Below are 17,600 nucleotides of genomic sequence, written 5' to 3'. Positions count from 1 at the left end.
TAAAATAGAAAACTTATTAACAGAATATAAAATGAACAATTACAATTGAATAATAAAAAAACTATTTCAAACAAAAAATGGAAAAACTATTTGTGTAGAGATTTATCCAAGGAAGATATATAAATTATCAATAAGCACATGAAAAGTTTTTCAAAATTACTTATTAGGAAGATGCCTGTAAGGCCTGACCAGGTGGTGGCACAGTGGGCAGATCATCAGACTGGGACGCAGAGGACCCAGGTTTGAAACACTGAGATCGCAGGCTTGAGTGAGGGCTCATCTGGTTTGAGCACAGCTCACCAGCTTCAGCAAGGGTCACTTGGTCTGCTGTATCCCCTCGGGTAAGGCACATATAAGAAAGCAATCAATGAACAACTGAGGTGCTGCAGTGAAGAATTGATGCTTCTCATCTCCCTCACTTTTTGTCTGTCTGTCCCTATCTGTCCTTCTCTCTGTCTCTGTCTCACACACACACACACACACACACACACACACACACACACAAGAAATATGCCTATAAGATCACAACAGGATGCCAATTTATTATAAAAACTACAATTATTGTAATAAAAAATAATGGATAATGACAAGGTTTGGAAGAGATGTGGGAAAATTGGCATCCTCATACATTGCTGAGGAGTCAGAAAACGATGTAACCATTATGAAAACAACTTGACTATTCTTCCACAAGTTAAAGATGGAATCATCATATGATTCACCAATTCTCCTCTTCCGTGTATATCCAACAGAACTAAAAATATATATCCTCACAAAAACGTATACATGAATGTTCATAGTCATTTTATTCATAATAGTCCAAAAGTGAAAACAACCAAAATGTCCTTCTACTGATTATGTATAAATATAATGTGGTAAGTTCTCAATGGAATATTATCAGCCATAAAGGAATGAAGTATTGATACATGCTACAAAATAGATGACTGTTAAAAAAATATTATGCCATGTAAGAAAAACTATATATAAAAGGCCAAAAATTATATGCTATTTATATGAAATATCCAAAAATTGGCATTTCCATAAAGACAAAAAATAGATTAATTGTTGTGAAAGCTAGATAGATGGGACAATAAGGATTAACTGCTATTCTTGTACAGGTGTTCTTTTTAGTATGACAAAAATGTTTTAGGATTTGATAATGGTGCTGGCTGAAAATTCTGTCAATATACTCAAATAGTATCAACTCTATATGTTAAACCTTTTATTTTATTGTATGTAATTTTTATCAAAAGAAAACTAGAAACACAAAAACAAAAAGAGCCATTACCATAAATTTAACATACAACATGGTGCATGTCATTTAAAAAATTTTAATAAATGTACTATATTACTCTTTATCAATTTTTTTCTAAAAAAAACCTTAATTGTAAACATTGTATTGAAGCAATGTGTTATTCAGTTTCTTAGAATATGAAATGTGGTAAAAATAGCATAATATATAAATATGTGCCTCAAAGACATAAATGTTAAAATGAAAACTCTTAGCTTATTTAGCAAACTGTGCTCTTAATTAATTCAGTCCTCTAGGTAGTTATATCACTTCCTTGTGTAAGAAACTTAATATGGATATAGTCTTTATATGCTATTTTATGCAGCAGAAGGTGCCTTTTTCGTTTATTGATAATTATGAAATATTTTTGATCACATAATCATCATTAGCAACCAGAGAACTCATTTGGCTTTCTCGTAAAATCATAAAAGTTTATTTTATACAAACTCTGGAGGGGCAGTTATATGGGTCAAATAAAATATTTTTAAATTTAATTTTATATTTTTTAAATATTACTTTAGAGTCTAGCTCCTTGTCACTTGAACATGAAGTATGAAATCGTATAATCAGTTTTGTAATCCCACTATTACCACAGAGTAGGCAATTATTCACTATGTGGAAAATAATTTGAAACATTTTAGTTTCTGAAAAAGATAGAAAATTAGCTCAGGCAGCTGTTGGTTTATATTCAAAACCAATCTTGGTGATTATATCAAAGGGAGAGTCATGGTATGTGTTTGAAAAACTAACAAAAATTCTAAAAAGCAAATAGAAAACTAGAATTCAGTTGCTGGTTTCTGAGTGAGTCAAAAATTCAAGGAGAAGCTGTCTTGGGGGACTATCTTTAAGGACAACTTAATTTGTGCTGTTTGTCCTATCACATATTGTTCTCTTCAGAAGCAATACTGCGTCTTCTGCTCTCTACGCAGTGAAACATCAACTGCCTGTGCAGAGTTGGCCATAATTTGTTGGATAGCATAGGGTTGTCATCAGAGCCCAGCTTGGATGCAAACAGACTTGCTGGTCCAGAACGTGCCCCATCCATCTCAGCTCTCAGCACTATGGTGTGGGCATCAAAGATAAAAACAAAATGTTCAAGGAAATTTATGTGCACATGTAGGTAAATAGATGTACCCCTGAGATCTACAGGTTAGGAATTACAGCAGATGTCGGGCAAAGTTAGCTTGCAGGGTCAAACCTCTATGCTCATTTGTAATTCCCCTATCCAATCTTGAATGTTCAGAGAGGACACAAACATTGACAAATTCCTTAGCTCTTTATACAGTTTTCCCAAGTATCGTATATGAGTACACAGTTGAAAATGACAAATGCTAATGCTTAGAATGACTGTTAAATAGGATTAGAAGAGGAGAAAAGAAAAGAAAGAAGAAATGGATGAAGATGAGAAAGAGTAGTAAGAAGAAGAAGAGGTGAAACTCAGAGGAGAAGGAGAAAAGGGAACCTCTTGGAGGAATTAGAGAAAGAGAAGGAAGAAGATGACTACTTCTAATAAATAAAAAATAAATAATTGAAGGGGGAGACGAAAATTTGAAAAAGGCATAATAGATTGTCTCACAGAAATAAGGAAAGTTATTGAAACCATTAAAAAATGAAAGCAATTATAATATAGTACCAAGTAAGGACAGTCAGAATGCATAAACAGATTAATTGAGATCAATACATACAATTAATATCATGATGCACACACATTAAAAATAATTTGAGAGACTAAATATTATACTTATTTATAAATAAATAAAAATAAAAAATTAAGTTTAAGAGATATGCTGCCTTAGGTAAGAAATATTAACATTTATGTAATAGAAGTGCCCAGAAGAGAAAAGGTAAATCAAAGACCATTATACAGTATTGAAGGAATAGGAATCTTAAACCGAGGATGCTAAATTCATTTGAGTATAATACTTGATGCTGAACTTGCTGAGCTTCAACTGATCATAAGGAATGTGATTGATCATAAAGGAAACACTGGTTCATCAGAGAACACACACGTGTCTTGTGTAAGTATCAATCTAGCTTCAACTGATTGAACCTGGCTTGGCATCCTAGTCAAGGCAGTTTTCTATGTACTGGGCATTGCTAGCGACCTGTGAGGCACTCTGAAATGAGAACTGCACCCAGAATGATGCCTTATGCTATGCTATTACTTACTAACTCAGGTCAGATTTTGCTGAGTTCTGTAGTAGTAAATTCATTAAGAAACTGACAAATAAAAGACCACTAGGTAGTAAAACGCAGAAAAACCCGATAGCATGATAGCATGTAATACAGAGGAGAGGTGATCCACTTGATAATAGAACTGAAGCAAAACAAGAATTACAAAATAGGAGGGGCTTATTCATGAGAATAGTCAACTATTAGAGTTGCTACTGAGTCCCTAAAACTTGTGGAAAAGCTACGTTACATTTTAGATGTTTGTGATTGTAATGCCAGGGGTTACCGCCATCGCCATGCATATGCAGGTTCACATTGGATTTGGGCAGACAGTAGAAAAAATGAAGAGCTGGAAAGGATTGGGCCATTCCGTTTAATAAAGTCTCACAATGGTGGACAAGCACACAGGCAGGGAAAACCATCTCTCAGGCAACAAACAGCAAAATGACCCCTCACAGTGGTGGACAGGCAATCGCACATCCACAATGCCCTATCTATCTCTAGCACAAGCACCCATAGCCTTATATAGGCCACACACATGTGGCGCTGCCACGTGCTCATGTGCTAATCAAGCAAAGTGCTTGCAGCTGGTACATCAGAGCGCAAGCTAACACAGCTGCCCCACAGTGTTACTTGACAACATATAAGTTTTAATGTAGCCTTACTTCCACATATACCTTTAAAACAAACTCTAACAAATAAGATAAACTAAAGGATACTACAGAAGATTACCATCTTGCTGAGCACTGGGTCAGTATGATAGGATTTGAGGCAAACTATCAACTGGTACAGTTTAAGCACATGAAATGACATCACGTTCCCTTGACATGCAGATAAATTACATAGTTGAACTTTAGCAGTCCTTAATAGAAAAGAATTGCATTGTCTAAACAGAGAAAGGAGGAACACTCAATTACAAATATTCCAATCCAAACTGTTTATTCACTATATCCCCTCCAAAACTGAGAAATAGTTTGTAGCTATCTAGCTAATAAAAACAGCACATAGAGTTTTTACATAAATATGAAGACCACAATCCTCCAATATATATTTTAAAATATATAAGAATCCTTTTACATCCATGACTATTATCTAGGAAAAATAATTTTCTGTTTATGATTTTCATATTCTAATTTGGTTTCATGTGATTTAAAAAAAATTATATGGCTTTTACATGCAACACAGAATTTTATAACTTAAACTTTCTCAGAAATTTATTTTTTCTAACCCTACTAATAAGTAAACTGAAAAAAAGAAAGAAGAAGGAAGAAGATCAAAAGGTAAATTGTGCCCTGGCCAGTTGGCTTAGCAGCAGTGCAGCAGTCCTGCGTGTGGAAGTCCTGGGTCTGATTCCTGGTCGGCTAGGGCACACAGGAGAAGCACTAAATTGCTTATCCACCCCTCCCCCTCTCCTTCCTCTCTGTCTCTCTCTTCCCTTCCCACTGCCAAGGCTCTATTGGAGCAGAGTTGGCCTGGATGCTGAGGATGGCTCCATGGTCTCTGCCTCAGAGGCTAGAATGGCTCCGGCCAAAATGGAGCAACACCCCTTATGGGCAGAGCATCACCCCCTGGTGGGTATGTGGGGTGGATCCTGGTCAGGTGCATGCAGGAGTTGGACTGCCTCCCCCCCTTCTAACTTCAGAAAAATGCAAAAAAAAAAAAAAAAAAGGTAAATTGTAATTTATTTTTTATTTTAGCTTAGATTGATGCTAGAGTAGACAAGAATGGGAAATGCAGAGTTGGAGATCTCAAAGTTAAACTATCATTAGTATTTCTTTTTGAAATGTTGTCTAATTTTGCTTGCCTATTAATATCTAAATCAGTGAGTTTGAAATTAAACCTTGATATATCTTTAATGTTTATATTCAAAATATATGAAAGGCACTTAGTCAACTCTCTGGAATATTATAGGTCTTCAAAAAAAGTAATTTGCACTTCATACGATCCCCATGATACAAAATGCAAATTTAAGAACTATTTGAATATTAAATTTTTCTTTTTCAAATATTTGCATAAAACTTTATAATATATAAACTGATTTCATATCCACTATCATCATTCAATTTTTAACTTTCTACTTATTAACCTTGAATTGGCAGTAAATAAGAAAACTAAGGCTCACCATTTAAGTCCTGGCCCCAAATCATGCCAATATTAAATGGGAGATTCAAGAGAAGACTCACAACCAGATCTTCGACATATGAGTATAGTGTCCCCAGCTTGAGGTTCCTCCACAGTAAAGGTCAATTATATCTAATCATGTTGACCCCCAGTGCCAGTTGATGAGTGACTCTTTCTCTAAACCTGCATTGCCTTTTCCCATTGGATTTTTCAAGGTATAATAAATTAAATGCAAAGTTAGAAAGACTTGCCTATCCAGTAACATGGAATGAGTTGTATTTATGGCCTTCCTCAATCCACATTAACTATTTCTCTATCCTAGATGTATTACTTTGCCCTTTCCATAATAGTTCTGCATTTTTATATCAAATTTTACATATTGAATGAATGTCAGAATGTGAAAAGTTGGTGGATACTTGAGGTCTACTCATTTTGGTTTCTTTAACATCTCTCTCAATGGTTTAATGCACATTAATCAACATAGGAAAATGTAAGAACAATTTTTAAGTATTCCAAATAACCTCACAGTTTACATAAAGTTAATAAAAACTGATGGCAATAATATTATACTTTTACATATATGTTCACTATCAGTAAAATGCTTCTAAAAATAGTATTAGTAAAGTAAGAAATCTTACCTAGACCATGTCTATGTGTTGACATCGGTGGTAAGACAGTCCAAGTCTTGGTTTTGGGATTGTAACATTCAACAGTGTTCAATGTCTTTAAGCCATCTCGACCACCAATTACAAAAAGTTTGTCATCAATAACAGCCACACCAAATTGCAATCTCCGGCCATTCATCATCCCTGCCTGGATCCACAAATTTGTTCTGAGGTCATATTTCTCTATGGTTGTAGCTCCTGATAAAACATAAAATCATATAGTCACTGTTTACGACTACTAGAATATACAACCTGCCTAAGGTGTACAAATTATTAGCAGTAAAAATTTAGTATGTGAAAACATTCTTGTCACATCATTTTTCTTAATGAAAGTATCCCCAAAAAACCAAGGGAGTAGTAATTCAACTACTACTCTATTTTCTCTACTTGTTGTATAGTAGGATCAAAATAGACACAAATGTTCAGATTGTTTGAACTTCATAATGGTCTCACGCTAAACTATCAACATTTTTTTGGACATAACACAGTTCTGTCATTTGATTTTACAACTTTCTGCTATGACTGTTCACCATTAAAAATAGTATATTATATAATCCTGGCCAGAAAAAAATGTATTAAAGTATTTTTTTTCTTTACAGAGACAGAAAGAGTCAGAGAGAGGGATAGACAGGGACAGACAGACAGGAACGGAGAGAGATGAGAAGCATCAATCATTAGTTTTTCATTGCGTGTTGCAACACCTTAGTTGTTCATTGATTGCTTTCTCATATGTGCCTTGCGGTGGGCCTTCAGCAGACCAAGTAACCCCTTGCTCGAGCCAGTAACCTTGGGTTCAAGCTGGTGAGCTTTTGCTCAAACCCGATGAGCCCATGCTCAAGTTGGCGACCTCAGGGTCTCGAACCTGGGTCCTCTGCATCCCAGTCCAAAGCTTTATCCACTGTGCCACTGCCTGGTCAGGCTAAAGTATTTTTAAATACATTATCTGAGAGTGAACATGTTAAATTAATAAATTATTTACTAGGTTTCTCCTTAAATGTATCTTATGCATTAAAAAACAGAAAGTTTTAAAAGTTAATTTTAAGATATGAAAATAAATCTCAGTCTTGTTTTAGTGTTTGATCTTAATTTTCAGGCTTACATTCACATATGTTTCATCTCAATGATTAAATATCCCTATAGGAGAAGTCAAAATGCTATGTACTTTCAGTTAATGAACTAAAAGTCTATTTTACTGATAATGTAATAAAAGTTTACAAATTAGGGAAAACATTTCTTAGAGGACTAATTTTCTTTTTAAAGCCTAACCAGCAATAAACTAAACATGTATAAACAACTTTGTAGAAGTTTTTTTAATTGAAGCAAAAATTATATAACTTATGCTCAATTTTTATTCACTGGTAACAAAAAGCAATAATAATATTGAGTTAGATGAATTAAATCTGTTTTCTGATGTTATTAAAAACATGAGCTAATTTCTATACAACTAAATATGAAGTATTATAAAAGTATTACTCCTTTTAGAATAAAAATAAATTGTAATGTTCAGAAGTCATTTGATACTATTAGTAATTCAACATACATTACTTAAGCAAATGTACTTATTTTATGCTTCAATATATTTATTATATTTTACATTAAATTTTTCTTCAACTATTAACAAATCAAAATTCCAAGGTAAACCTAAGTATTGAATCATTTCAAAGTCACCTGCATTCTCAAAACTTTATAGTATTGGAATTTTATGAATCTATTACTAAAAATTTAAACATATATGCACATAGCTTTTTATTTATGACTAAGTCTTGATAAGAGATGGTAGAAGTAAATAGTGTAACCTAATTCTAACTAACTCAATTTCATGATATCCATATTTTCTAGGCATGAGTAGACAAGGAAGTATTTGAATAATTGTACTTTTCTTAATAACCAAACTTTGATCAAAAACTTTGCAAAGAATATGAGGTTCAGTCATCTTTCTTAGAGAAAATAGTTGAGAATGTGTGAAGTTAAAGTCTTCTGAGAAACCAAGAGTGGTTTTTTTTAAAGAAGAAAGTGAGGACTTAATTTGAGTTTCAAAGTCTCATTCAAACCATCTAGATATGTTTTAAAACTTAGAATACTGCAGAATTTGTAATTTTACAGCGTTTTTCTCTAATTATAGTCTTTAAAGGTGACCTATATAATTTATCCTAAATTAGAAATAAGACTGCATCCCTGTCTTTATTTTTCAAATTAGAAATTGTATTAATTCTTTTGGCTTCTGTGAAAAATTATCTCCAATTTAGTGGCTTAAAAAACACACTTAGTATTTTACAGTTCTGTGCTAAAATCAAGGTGTTGACAAAACTCCATTTCTTTATATAGGAGAAACGTGGTTTTCTTGCCTTCCATGTTCTACAGACTACCACATTTCTTTTGACTCCCTTCTGTCTTCAAAGCCAGCAACATTGCCTCTCTCAGACATTGATCCCCGTGATTACATTGGACTCACCCCGATTTAATCTGAGTTAATCAAGTGTAAGCTGATTTAATATAAAAAAGCCTGTTCATGGTCAGCTAATTAACAACCTTAATTCCCTTCACAGCCTTAACATCATTCTCCCCTACCCCTCCTTGTTACATAATTATATAAACTAACATATTCATAGATTCTGAGGATTAAGATGTAGACTTCCTTTGGGGGCTGTTATTCTTTCAATCCTGAAAGCCAAAGACTATTTTTATTCCATTCTTTAATTTTGCTTAGTGACAAAAGTTTAGTAACACAAAACAAAGTAAAATCTCTTGATTTGTAAAGCTTACTTATAGTATGCATCTAGTTTTAATGAATATGCTTTTTCTTTTTCTAATGAAGGTTATTAATAATGTTTTTTAAGCAATTTTCTTATCAATGTATTTTATTAACTGTCTGTATAAACTTCGCTATTCACTATTATTATTTTTTAAATGATTATGAGTTCTCTTGTGTCCTTTGCTTATAAGAGTATATGTATTTTCCAAGGAAGAAGACAAGACTATTCTTTTTAAGAAATGTTGTTCCTTAAAGGCAATATTTGTTATTACATAAATTAAAAACAGAATATGAATAACAGTGGACTGCTGTGGTCTCATTCAATAAATCTAAAAGTGATTAAAAAGAAAAAAGGTATTTTAAACCATAGTTACTTTATGCCTACTCTGTTAATGAAGCCGTCACTGTTATCTCAAATGCCTACAAAGTATAGGCATAAATTTAAATGTGTGCCTACAGGCACAATAGTTCTGAAACTTTCACAAACTGCAGCATGTCCTCTCTGAGATTGCAAAACATAAATCTAAGCAACTGATTTAAAATAACATTTAGGCTCCTTAAAACAGGTTTAATGAGCACATCTGGCTACAGCAGACTATTATTAGAACTGGTGGATCCCTACTGTTTTGCAACTTAAATCATAGACCATTGCTGTAAAAGAATTTTGAAGGTTGCATAAACTATTGAGGGAATTTCGCTATTAATCTGTGAGATATCACTTTGAGCAGTAACAATTTATTTTATAGACTATATAGAATAATTTAATACAAACTAAAACACATTGTAAAGTTTCCTAACTTAATGTTGTTATATAATTAAAAGATGAATCTAATTCTTAGTGTATAGAATAATAAGAAATAAAATGACAAGTACTTTGCAGATTCTTTATGAAGTAAGCCTACATCTGATATATTTCTGTACATATTTGTACATTTCAGAATTTATCACAGACTATATACCAAGTGAAAGGTAGGTGCCTATATTTATAATAATATGCAATTTTGATGCTTCTTTACTTGAAATAACTCCTGAAATAATCATTTATTGTAAAAAGTAGTCATAACATCAAGGGAAATCATGACACATATATTATTTAGGATTATTTAACATATTGTGCATGTCTTTTATTAAAATATGTTAATAAATACATATTGATTAAAGATATTTTGAGTAGATATTTTAAATATAAGATTAATAGATAATATTTTCTGGTAAGTTCTTATGATCTAAAATATAATATTTACATGTTTTAGAAAATTCAATTTTTCTAATAATCTGATGATAGGTATTATGCCAATTTTATAAAAAAGCTGGATCAGAGAAACTTTTAGTAACTTTCTTAATCTTTCAGACAATAACTGGGTGATCCAAAATATAAACCTGGCTCTGGTGCACACTCTGATAAACAGTTTTCTTTCTAAAATCTGATCCTACTTTTAGAATGAGTTAATTTCAATTAATATATGTGGTAGTCAAACTTTTACAAATGACCCTTCTTGAGATTTAATTATCAATTTCCTGGAACCTATGAATATGATAAGAAATTACTCAATTTAATGGTATACAGTCTGGCAGAGCTGAACTTAATATAGAGAGATAACCTCCATGGCTCTGATCACATGTTTTCTTGAAAATGAAGAAATTTGTGCTAGGAGGAAGAAGTTAGAGAGATTTGAAGCAGGAGCAAGACTCTACTTGTTGGTTTAAAGATAGAAAGGACCACATGAGAAGGAATACAGGTGGCCTCTAACAGCCAAGAGTGTGCCTAACTTGACCAGTGAGAAAACAATCCCTACACAAAGAGTGAATTGGCAACAGTTTGAATAAGCTTGGATGATGGCCTCCAGATAAAGATAAAAAACAGCCTAGTCAACATCCTGATTTCAGCCTTTTGAATCCTGGAGTAGAGAATCCAGACATGCCATCCTAGACTTCTGACCTACAGAACTGTGAAGTAAAAGATGGCAGTTGTTTTAAATCACTACTTGTGGTAATGTGTTAAGACAGTAGTAGTGTATATTTTATTTTGCATTTACAATGTATTAAGTATTTTTTAGGTTATTTTTAAAGTTTTTATTTATTCATTTTAGAGAGGAGAGAGAGAGAAGGGGGTGGGGTAGGCACAACTCCCATATGTGCCTTGACTGGGCAAGCCCAGGGTTTTGAAACAGTGACCTCAGCATTCCAGGTCTACACTTTATCCGCTGTGCCAGCACAGGTCAGGTTAACGTATTTGTTTACCAAGTTCAATAACATAAGTAGAAGATAGATACACTCCATCTAGGTACAATACAAATACAAAAATATTTTCCCATGATAAAACCAACACCAGGCTCCTTTCCCAAAATACAAAATTAAGAAAAAGTGCTCAAGATGTTATCGAAGTGTGGTGTTGGGTCTATTTAGAGTTGTCCATACAACCAAATATGATTATTCTGGAAGAAACAATAGGTGTTAATCTGCAACATTCTTGTTTGGCATTAGAAATGACAAGATATTCCAATATTTATAATTTAAATATTTAACAACTTTCTTTATCTTGAAAACTCAGAAAAGAATTGAAAGTTTTCTGAAATGACAAAATAGATGTCACAAAACAACTTTTATAAAAAATATAAAGCTCTCTTAATTCAACAGAAAGACCCACAGATCTTCTTACAAAGCCTTTTTACTTTTTAATAAGCTCAGTTACCTGACTTCCAAAACTTCTTATAAGCCCACCAATCAGAATGATTTGGGGCAGGTGAAAGCAGCAATAGCTGATGTGAGGGAGTGTCAGAAAAAAAGGACATTGTTTTAAGTCAAGAATGATCACTTACGCCTGACCTGTGGTGGCGCAGTGGATAAAGTGTCGACCTGGAAATGCTGAGGTCGCCAGTTCGAAACCCTGGGCTTGCCTGGTCAAGGCACATATGGGAGTTGATGCTTCCAGCTCCTCCCCCCCCCTTCTCTCTCTCTGTCTCTTCTCTCTGTCTCTCCCTCTCCTCTCTAGAATGAATTAAAAAAAAAATTAAAAAAAAAAGAATGATCACTTACAACTATTAAATGAAAACACATACACATTCTATAATGTTGAAAGAGCATGTTGGGATAATACTGATGGTGATCTTGATGACATTAAATCAATAGAAAAAATGTCTAATTATATTGGAAGATTCCTCTTTAAGAAAGTAGTAAATATTGAGAGGAGTTTTGGAAAAATGTTTAAATAAAGATACTTTTTATACTAAAAATATAAGGCAAAAAGATTTAAAGAAAATATTATAAAGAATAACATGTCTTGAATGATTCATAGAATAAGGTTTACATTGAATTTTATGTTTCTACATACTTATAAGAAATATAGCTTTGGGATAACATTCTTCCACTTATATAAAAGGTATCATTGCAAAGAAAATGTTCTTCAAGTACAAATAAATACTTTACCTTTTAGGTAATTTGTTATATTTTAAAGATGATATTGTAAACATTTTACTTATTTATTTATTTTGACAGAGACAGAGAGAGAGTCAGAGAAAGAGATAAATAGGGACAGACAGACAGGAAGGGAGAGAGATGAGAAGCATCAATTTTTTGTTGTGGCACTTTGATTGTTCAATGATTGCTTTTTCATAGGTGCCTTGACCATGGGGCTATAGCAGACTGAGTAACCCCTTGCTCAAGCTAGCAACCTTGGGTTCAAGCTGGTGATCTTTGCTCAAACCAGATGAACTTGCACTCAAGCTGGCGACCTTGGCGTCTGGAATCTAGATCCTCCACATCCCAGTCCAATGCTCTATCTACTGCGCCACCACCTGTTCAGGCTGTAAACATTTTATAACCATCACAGAAACTTCATTTGTGCTGAATTAGCAATCAACAAGATCCCATTTCTCTCCCTGCTATAAATATAAACCATTTGTAAAATAGTAATAAACTAATATATAACTATGTATAGAGATATAAATATAAATATATCACTAAGCTTAATGCTGGAGTTGAAGTAAATATATAAATCTCAAATCCAACATTATGCATGGTTTAAACTAATTTAACTAAAATTATATATAAAGGATGCCAATTTCTGGCTCAAAGTCAAGAGAAACCAAAGTATGAGACATCATTTTAATAATATATGTTATTTGTTATGATCTGCCTTAAGAACTAAAAATAATTGCCTTTAAGATCTTAGAAAAAAATTAAAGATTTCAGAAAGTTATAAAATCATGTAAATACAAAAATCAATGAAAGAAAAATCGTCTAGATCATTAAAGAACAAAAGAATTTATTTAAAATAGCCCAATAAAGCTAAATTATTTATTTTATTTTTAAAATATTTATTATTTATTTATTTATTTTACATAGAGGGAGAGAGGGAGAGAGGGAGAAATAGAGAGAGAGAGAGAGAGAGAGAGAGAGAGCAGGAGCTGGAAGCATCAACTTCAACTCCCATATGTGCCTTAACCACACAGTGTAGGGTTTCGAACTGGCGACATCAGCGTCCCACATCAACGCTTTATCTACTGTGCCACCACAGGTTATGCTAAAGCTAAATTATTTAAAAATAAAATCAGTATGATAGATGCCAATTCTAGATAAAGAAAATATTAAAATATATCAATTTGAATGAATGAAAAAGATCATGATAATTTTGTATGAGATAACTTGTTCTTTCATAGATAAATTATATAATTACAATTGATAAAATAATATTCATACAAGGCATTTATAAAATTATACTTGCATTTCTCTGGAAATTCAATGGTAAAATATTAGGAAATATCTTTTTAAAGATATTTTCCCATTGATTTGAGAGAAAGAGAATAGGAGCGAGAGAGAGAGCGGAAGAGAGAGAGAAGTATCAACCCGCTGTTTCACTTCGAAGCTCCATTTACTTGTGTGTGCACTGCTGATTGCTTCTTCTGCTACATGCTCTAACCCGGGGATCAAACACACGAGCTAGATGAACCAGATGATGCTTTATTCATTGAGCAACCCAACCAGGACATATATTTTTAGAAGCCAGACAATCTCTAGTTAGAAATCCACAGGGAAAAATCGCCTGTCAGATATTAAAAAGTTTTGTATAACTATAGAATTTTTTAAAAATTGCTTTATAGTAAGAATAATATCCATGTTAACAAATCTGAAAAGATAGCCAGAAATAACCCTAATAGATATGAATATAATATATAATAAATATGGCTGTTTCAATCAATGGAAAACATTTTATTATTCAAAAAAGGAATATTGAAATAGCCAGTTGTCCTTTGGAGAAAAATAAATTAGAAAACCTGGATTTCTTCCTGTTCTTGATACCAGAATGACTTCAAATGAGGCTATGACTACAGCATAGCACACATGGCCACAGAACTCCCTGTTTAGTTCTCTTTTCAGGGCTGTCCATAAATACAGACAGGGAGATTTTAAATAACCTACTTTGTTTCACGCTCTACTAAAACTTTAAGTATCTTAGAAGATGGAGAAGTAGGTGATTCATTTTTACTTCAAGGTGGGCATAAAATTACAGGTTTGTGAAGGATAGCCACAAAACCCAGAAGTTACAAAAGTAAATATATTCATAACATATATATTATTTTGATATATATATAATTACTAACCATCTAAATATAAAAGAGTTGTATCAAAAATACACAGCAAAATGAACAAAACACAAAAGACTAAGAACATTAACAAAAGCTTTTTTATAAATATAACAAAAGATTAATTTCCCAGAATAATAATTTTTTTTAAATTGAGGAAGTAAATATACAGATGATCTATTATAGAATTGTACACTTGAAACATTAAATTTTAACCAATCTTATATCTATCAATAAATTCAATAAATATAAAAAAGAGGTAAATTAGAAACATTAGAATAGAAATAGGTTAACAAAATGAGAAGGTACTTAATCGGAAAGCGATGTGAATGGCATGCAAACTTCATAAAATTTATTTATGCCTTCCTAACAATTAAATAATATTACAAGATTTTGAACACATTTAGAAAATGTATGATTTTGATGTTGACATCAAAACCAACTGGTTGACATCAAATTGATACAACTTTTTGGGAAGTGTGAAGTGTGTGTGTGTTAAAATACAAAGTAAATTTGGGTAGTGGGCTAGTTAAGTTTTTAATTTGTAAATTACTATTTTAATGTATTTTTGCCTCAAATATGTCTTAGTTCTATAATTAAAATACTAATTTGTTTTTTTTTTTTTTTTGGTTTTTTTTACAGTGACAGAGAGAGTGTCAGAGAGAGGGACAAACAAGAAGGAAGAGAGATAAGAAGCATCAATTTTTTGTTGTGGCTCTTTAGTTGTTCAATGATTGCTTTCTGGTATGTGCCTTGACTGTAGGGCTACAGCAGTGTGAGTGAGCCCTTGCTCAAGCCAGCGACCTTGGGCTCAAGTCAACAACCTTGGGCTTCAAAATGATGCTCTAACCAGTTGAGCATCTGACCAGGACACATTTTTTTTTTATATTTTTAATAAGTGTTTATTAAACATAAACTCATACTATTTGACATTTTTAGATTAAATATTTACTTTCATAACTAAAATTTGCCAAAAATGAACCAAGGCCTTTCCATTTTCATTTGTCCCTCCTTATCCATAGGGATACACTCTAAGACATCCAGTCAATGCCAAACCATGTATAGAGCAGACACCATATATACTACTTCCTGTAGTATGCCCATGATAAAGTTTAGTTATAAATTAGGCATTGTGAGAGACCAATAACAGTAATAATAAAATAAAACAATTATAAGAATACACTATGATGCCTGACCTGTGGTGGCGCAGTGGATAAAGCATCGACCTGGAAATGCTGAGGTCGCTGGTTCGAAACCCTGGGCTTGCCTGGTCAAGGCACATATGGGAGTTGATGCTTCCAGCTCCTCTCCCCTGTCTCTCTCTCTCTCCTCTCTCTCTCTCTCTCTCCCTCTCTCTCTCCTCTTTAAAATGAATAAATAAAATTAAAAAATAAAAATAAAAAAAATACACTATGATAAAAGTTATGTGAATGTTGTCTCTTTCTCTCTCTAGCTCTGATAACCCTTTAGCTAATGGGAAGACTGCTAAGTGATACCTTAGCAGTACTGGTGAAGAGATACTGGACAAAGGTTGACTCATGTCCTGGGCAGAATGGAGCATAATAGTATGAGATTCCTTTAGGCTACTCTAAATGGCATGCAATTTAAAACTTATGAATTATTTATTTCTGGATTTTTTTATTTAATATTTTCAGACCATGGTTGGCCACAGGTAACTGAGAAAGTAAAACTTTGAATAAGGGAGAACTACTTATATGTACTTGTATATTATTATTAAAACATCTTACATTTCAATAAACACTTTCCACATAATTTTATTAGAATTTTTCCTAGCCTTTGTTGAAATTGTGGGCACTAGTGAATTAAAGATAAAATGCCTATAATGACATTTTGGGTTCTAGCTCTAGTATTACTGACTGTATTGCAAAAATGCAAGTCATTGAACTTCTTTTCCATAAGTGTAATAAGAGAACAAGGGCTCTCATGGATCTCCACCTAAACCATAAACTCTTGGAAAATACATTTTTGCCTTTTTCTTAAACCAGCACCTACACTTCCAAAGATATATTAATTGAAGGCTCTACATTATCTACTGATGTTTATTCATTTAAAATTGCAGGCTTAACATTATACGGAGTGAAATAAGTAAATCAGAAAAAAAACAAGAACTACATGATTCCATACATTGGTGGAACATAAAAACGAGACTAAGAGACATGGACAAGAGTGTGGTGGTTACCAGGGGTGGGGGGAGGGAGGACATAGGAGGGAGGGAGGGGGAGAGTTAGGGGGAGGGGGAGGGACACAGAGAACTAGATAGAGGGTGACGGAGGACAATCTGACTATGGGCGAGGGGTATGCAACATAATTTAATGACAAGATAACCTAGACATGTTTTCTTTGAATATATATACCCTGATTTATTAATGTCATCCCATTAACATTAATAAAAATTTATTAAAATAAATAAATAAATAAATAAAAATACCTAAAATGAAAAAAAAAATTACAGGCTTAAATTATTACAATAGCTAAAAGTATGAATTCTACTTATCTCTATAGCTTTTATTTCTTTCTACCTGTCTGTGTCCTAGAAGTCATTTAGGTGGTCCTACGGAGTCTCTTTCTTTGCCAGAGAAGAGCCACACACTTGAGGACTATGACCTGGTGTGAAATACAAATACATACAGGCTTATTCCCCTGCAGGTCCGTGAGGGAGATTTAATTTAGAAAAAAAAAATGTATTTATTTCATTACTGTATATTCACAGGGAGATTGAGTAAAAAGAATGTAGTGAGTATTTAAGAATTTGTAATTATAATGGGCATTTAATCACAACACACTGATTTATTATTTAATCTACACTCACTGAACAGAATATACTGGGATGTGGCTGAATTCCTCTGATGACCCAAAAGCAAAATATAGTTAATAATACTTTAAATTTTAAGAAATTTGGCATACAATTTAACCTTGAGCCACCCTGAGAAGAAACACGAGAAACAGTTCTAGCCTAGTCACCAAGCTTTGTCTCTTCCTAGTGAAGATGAGGCTATGGG

The 17,600-nt window shown here is 32.9% G+C and overlaps 1 protein-coding gene across 1 annotated transcript in view; it reads right to left on the bottom strand.

The window, feature by feature from the left end:
* The window catches only part of KLHL1 (kelch like family member 1), a 451,195-nt gene that overhangs the window by 75,597 nt on the left and 357,998 nt on the right, over positions 1 to 17,600 (bottom strand). The window contains exon 7 of the mRNA XM_066383706.1: positions 6,220 to 6,444. Within this exon, the coding sequence (XP_066239803.1) occupies positions 6,220 to 6,444 (225 nt within the window). The remainder of the gene's footprint in view (positions 1 to 6,219; positions 6,445 to 17,600) is intronic.

Source organism: Saccopteryx leptura, chromosome 4 (assembly GCF_036850995.1).
Source record: "Saccopteryx leptura isolate mSacLep1 chromosome 4, mSacLep1_pri_phased_curated, whole genome shotgun sequence".
Taxonomy (NCBI): domain Eukaryota; kingdom Metazoa; phylum Chordata; class Mammalia; order Chiroptera; family Emballonuridae; genus Saccopteryx; species Saccopteryx leptura.
Note: the sequence above shows the minus strand (reverse complement) of the source record. Positions and strands in the feature narration are given on the sequence as shown.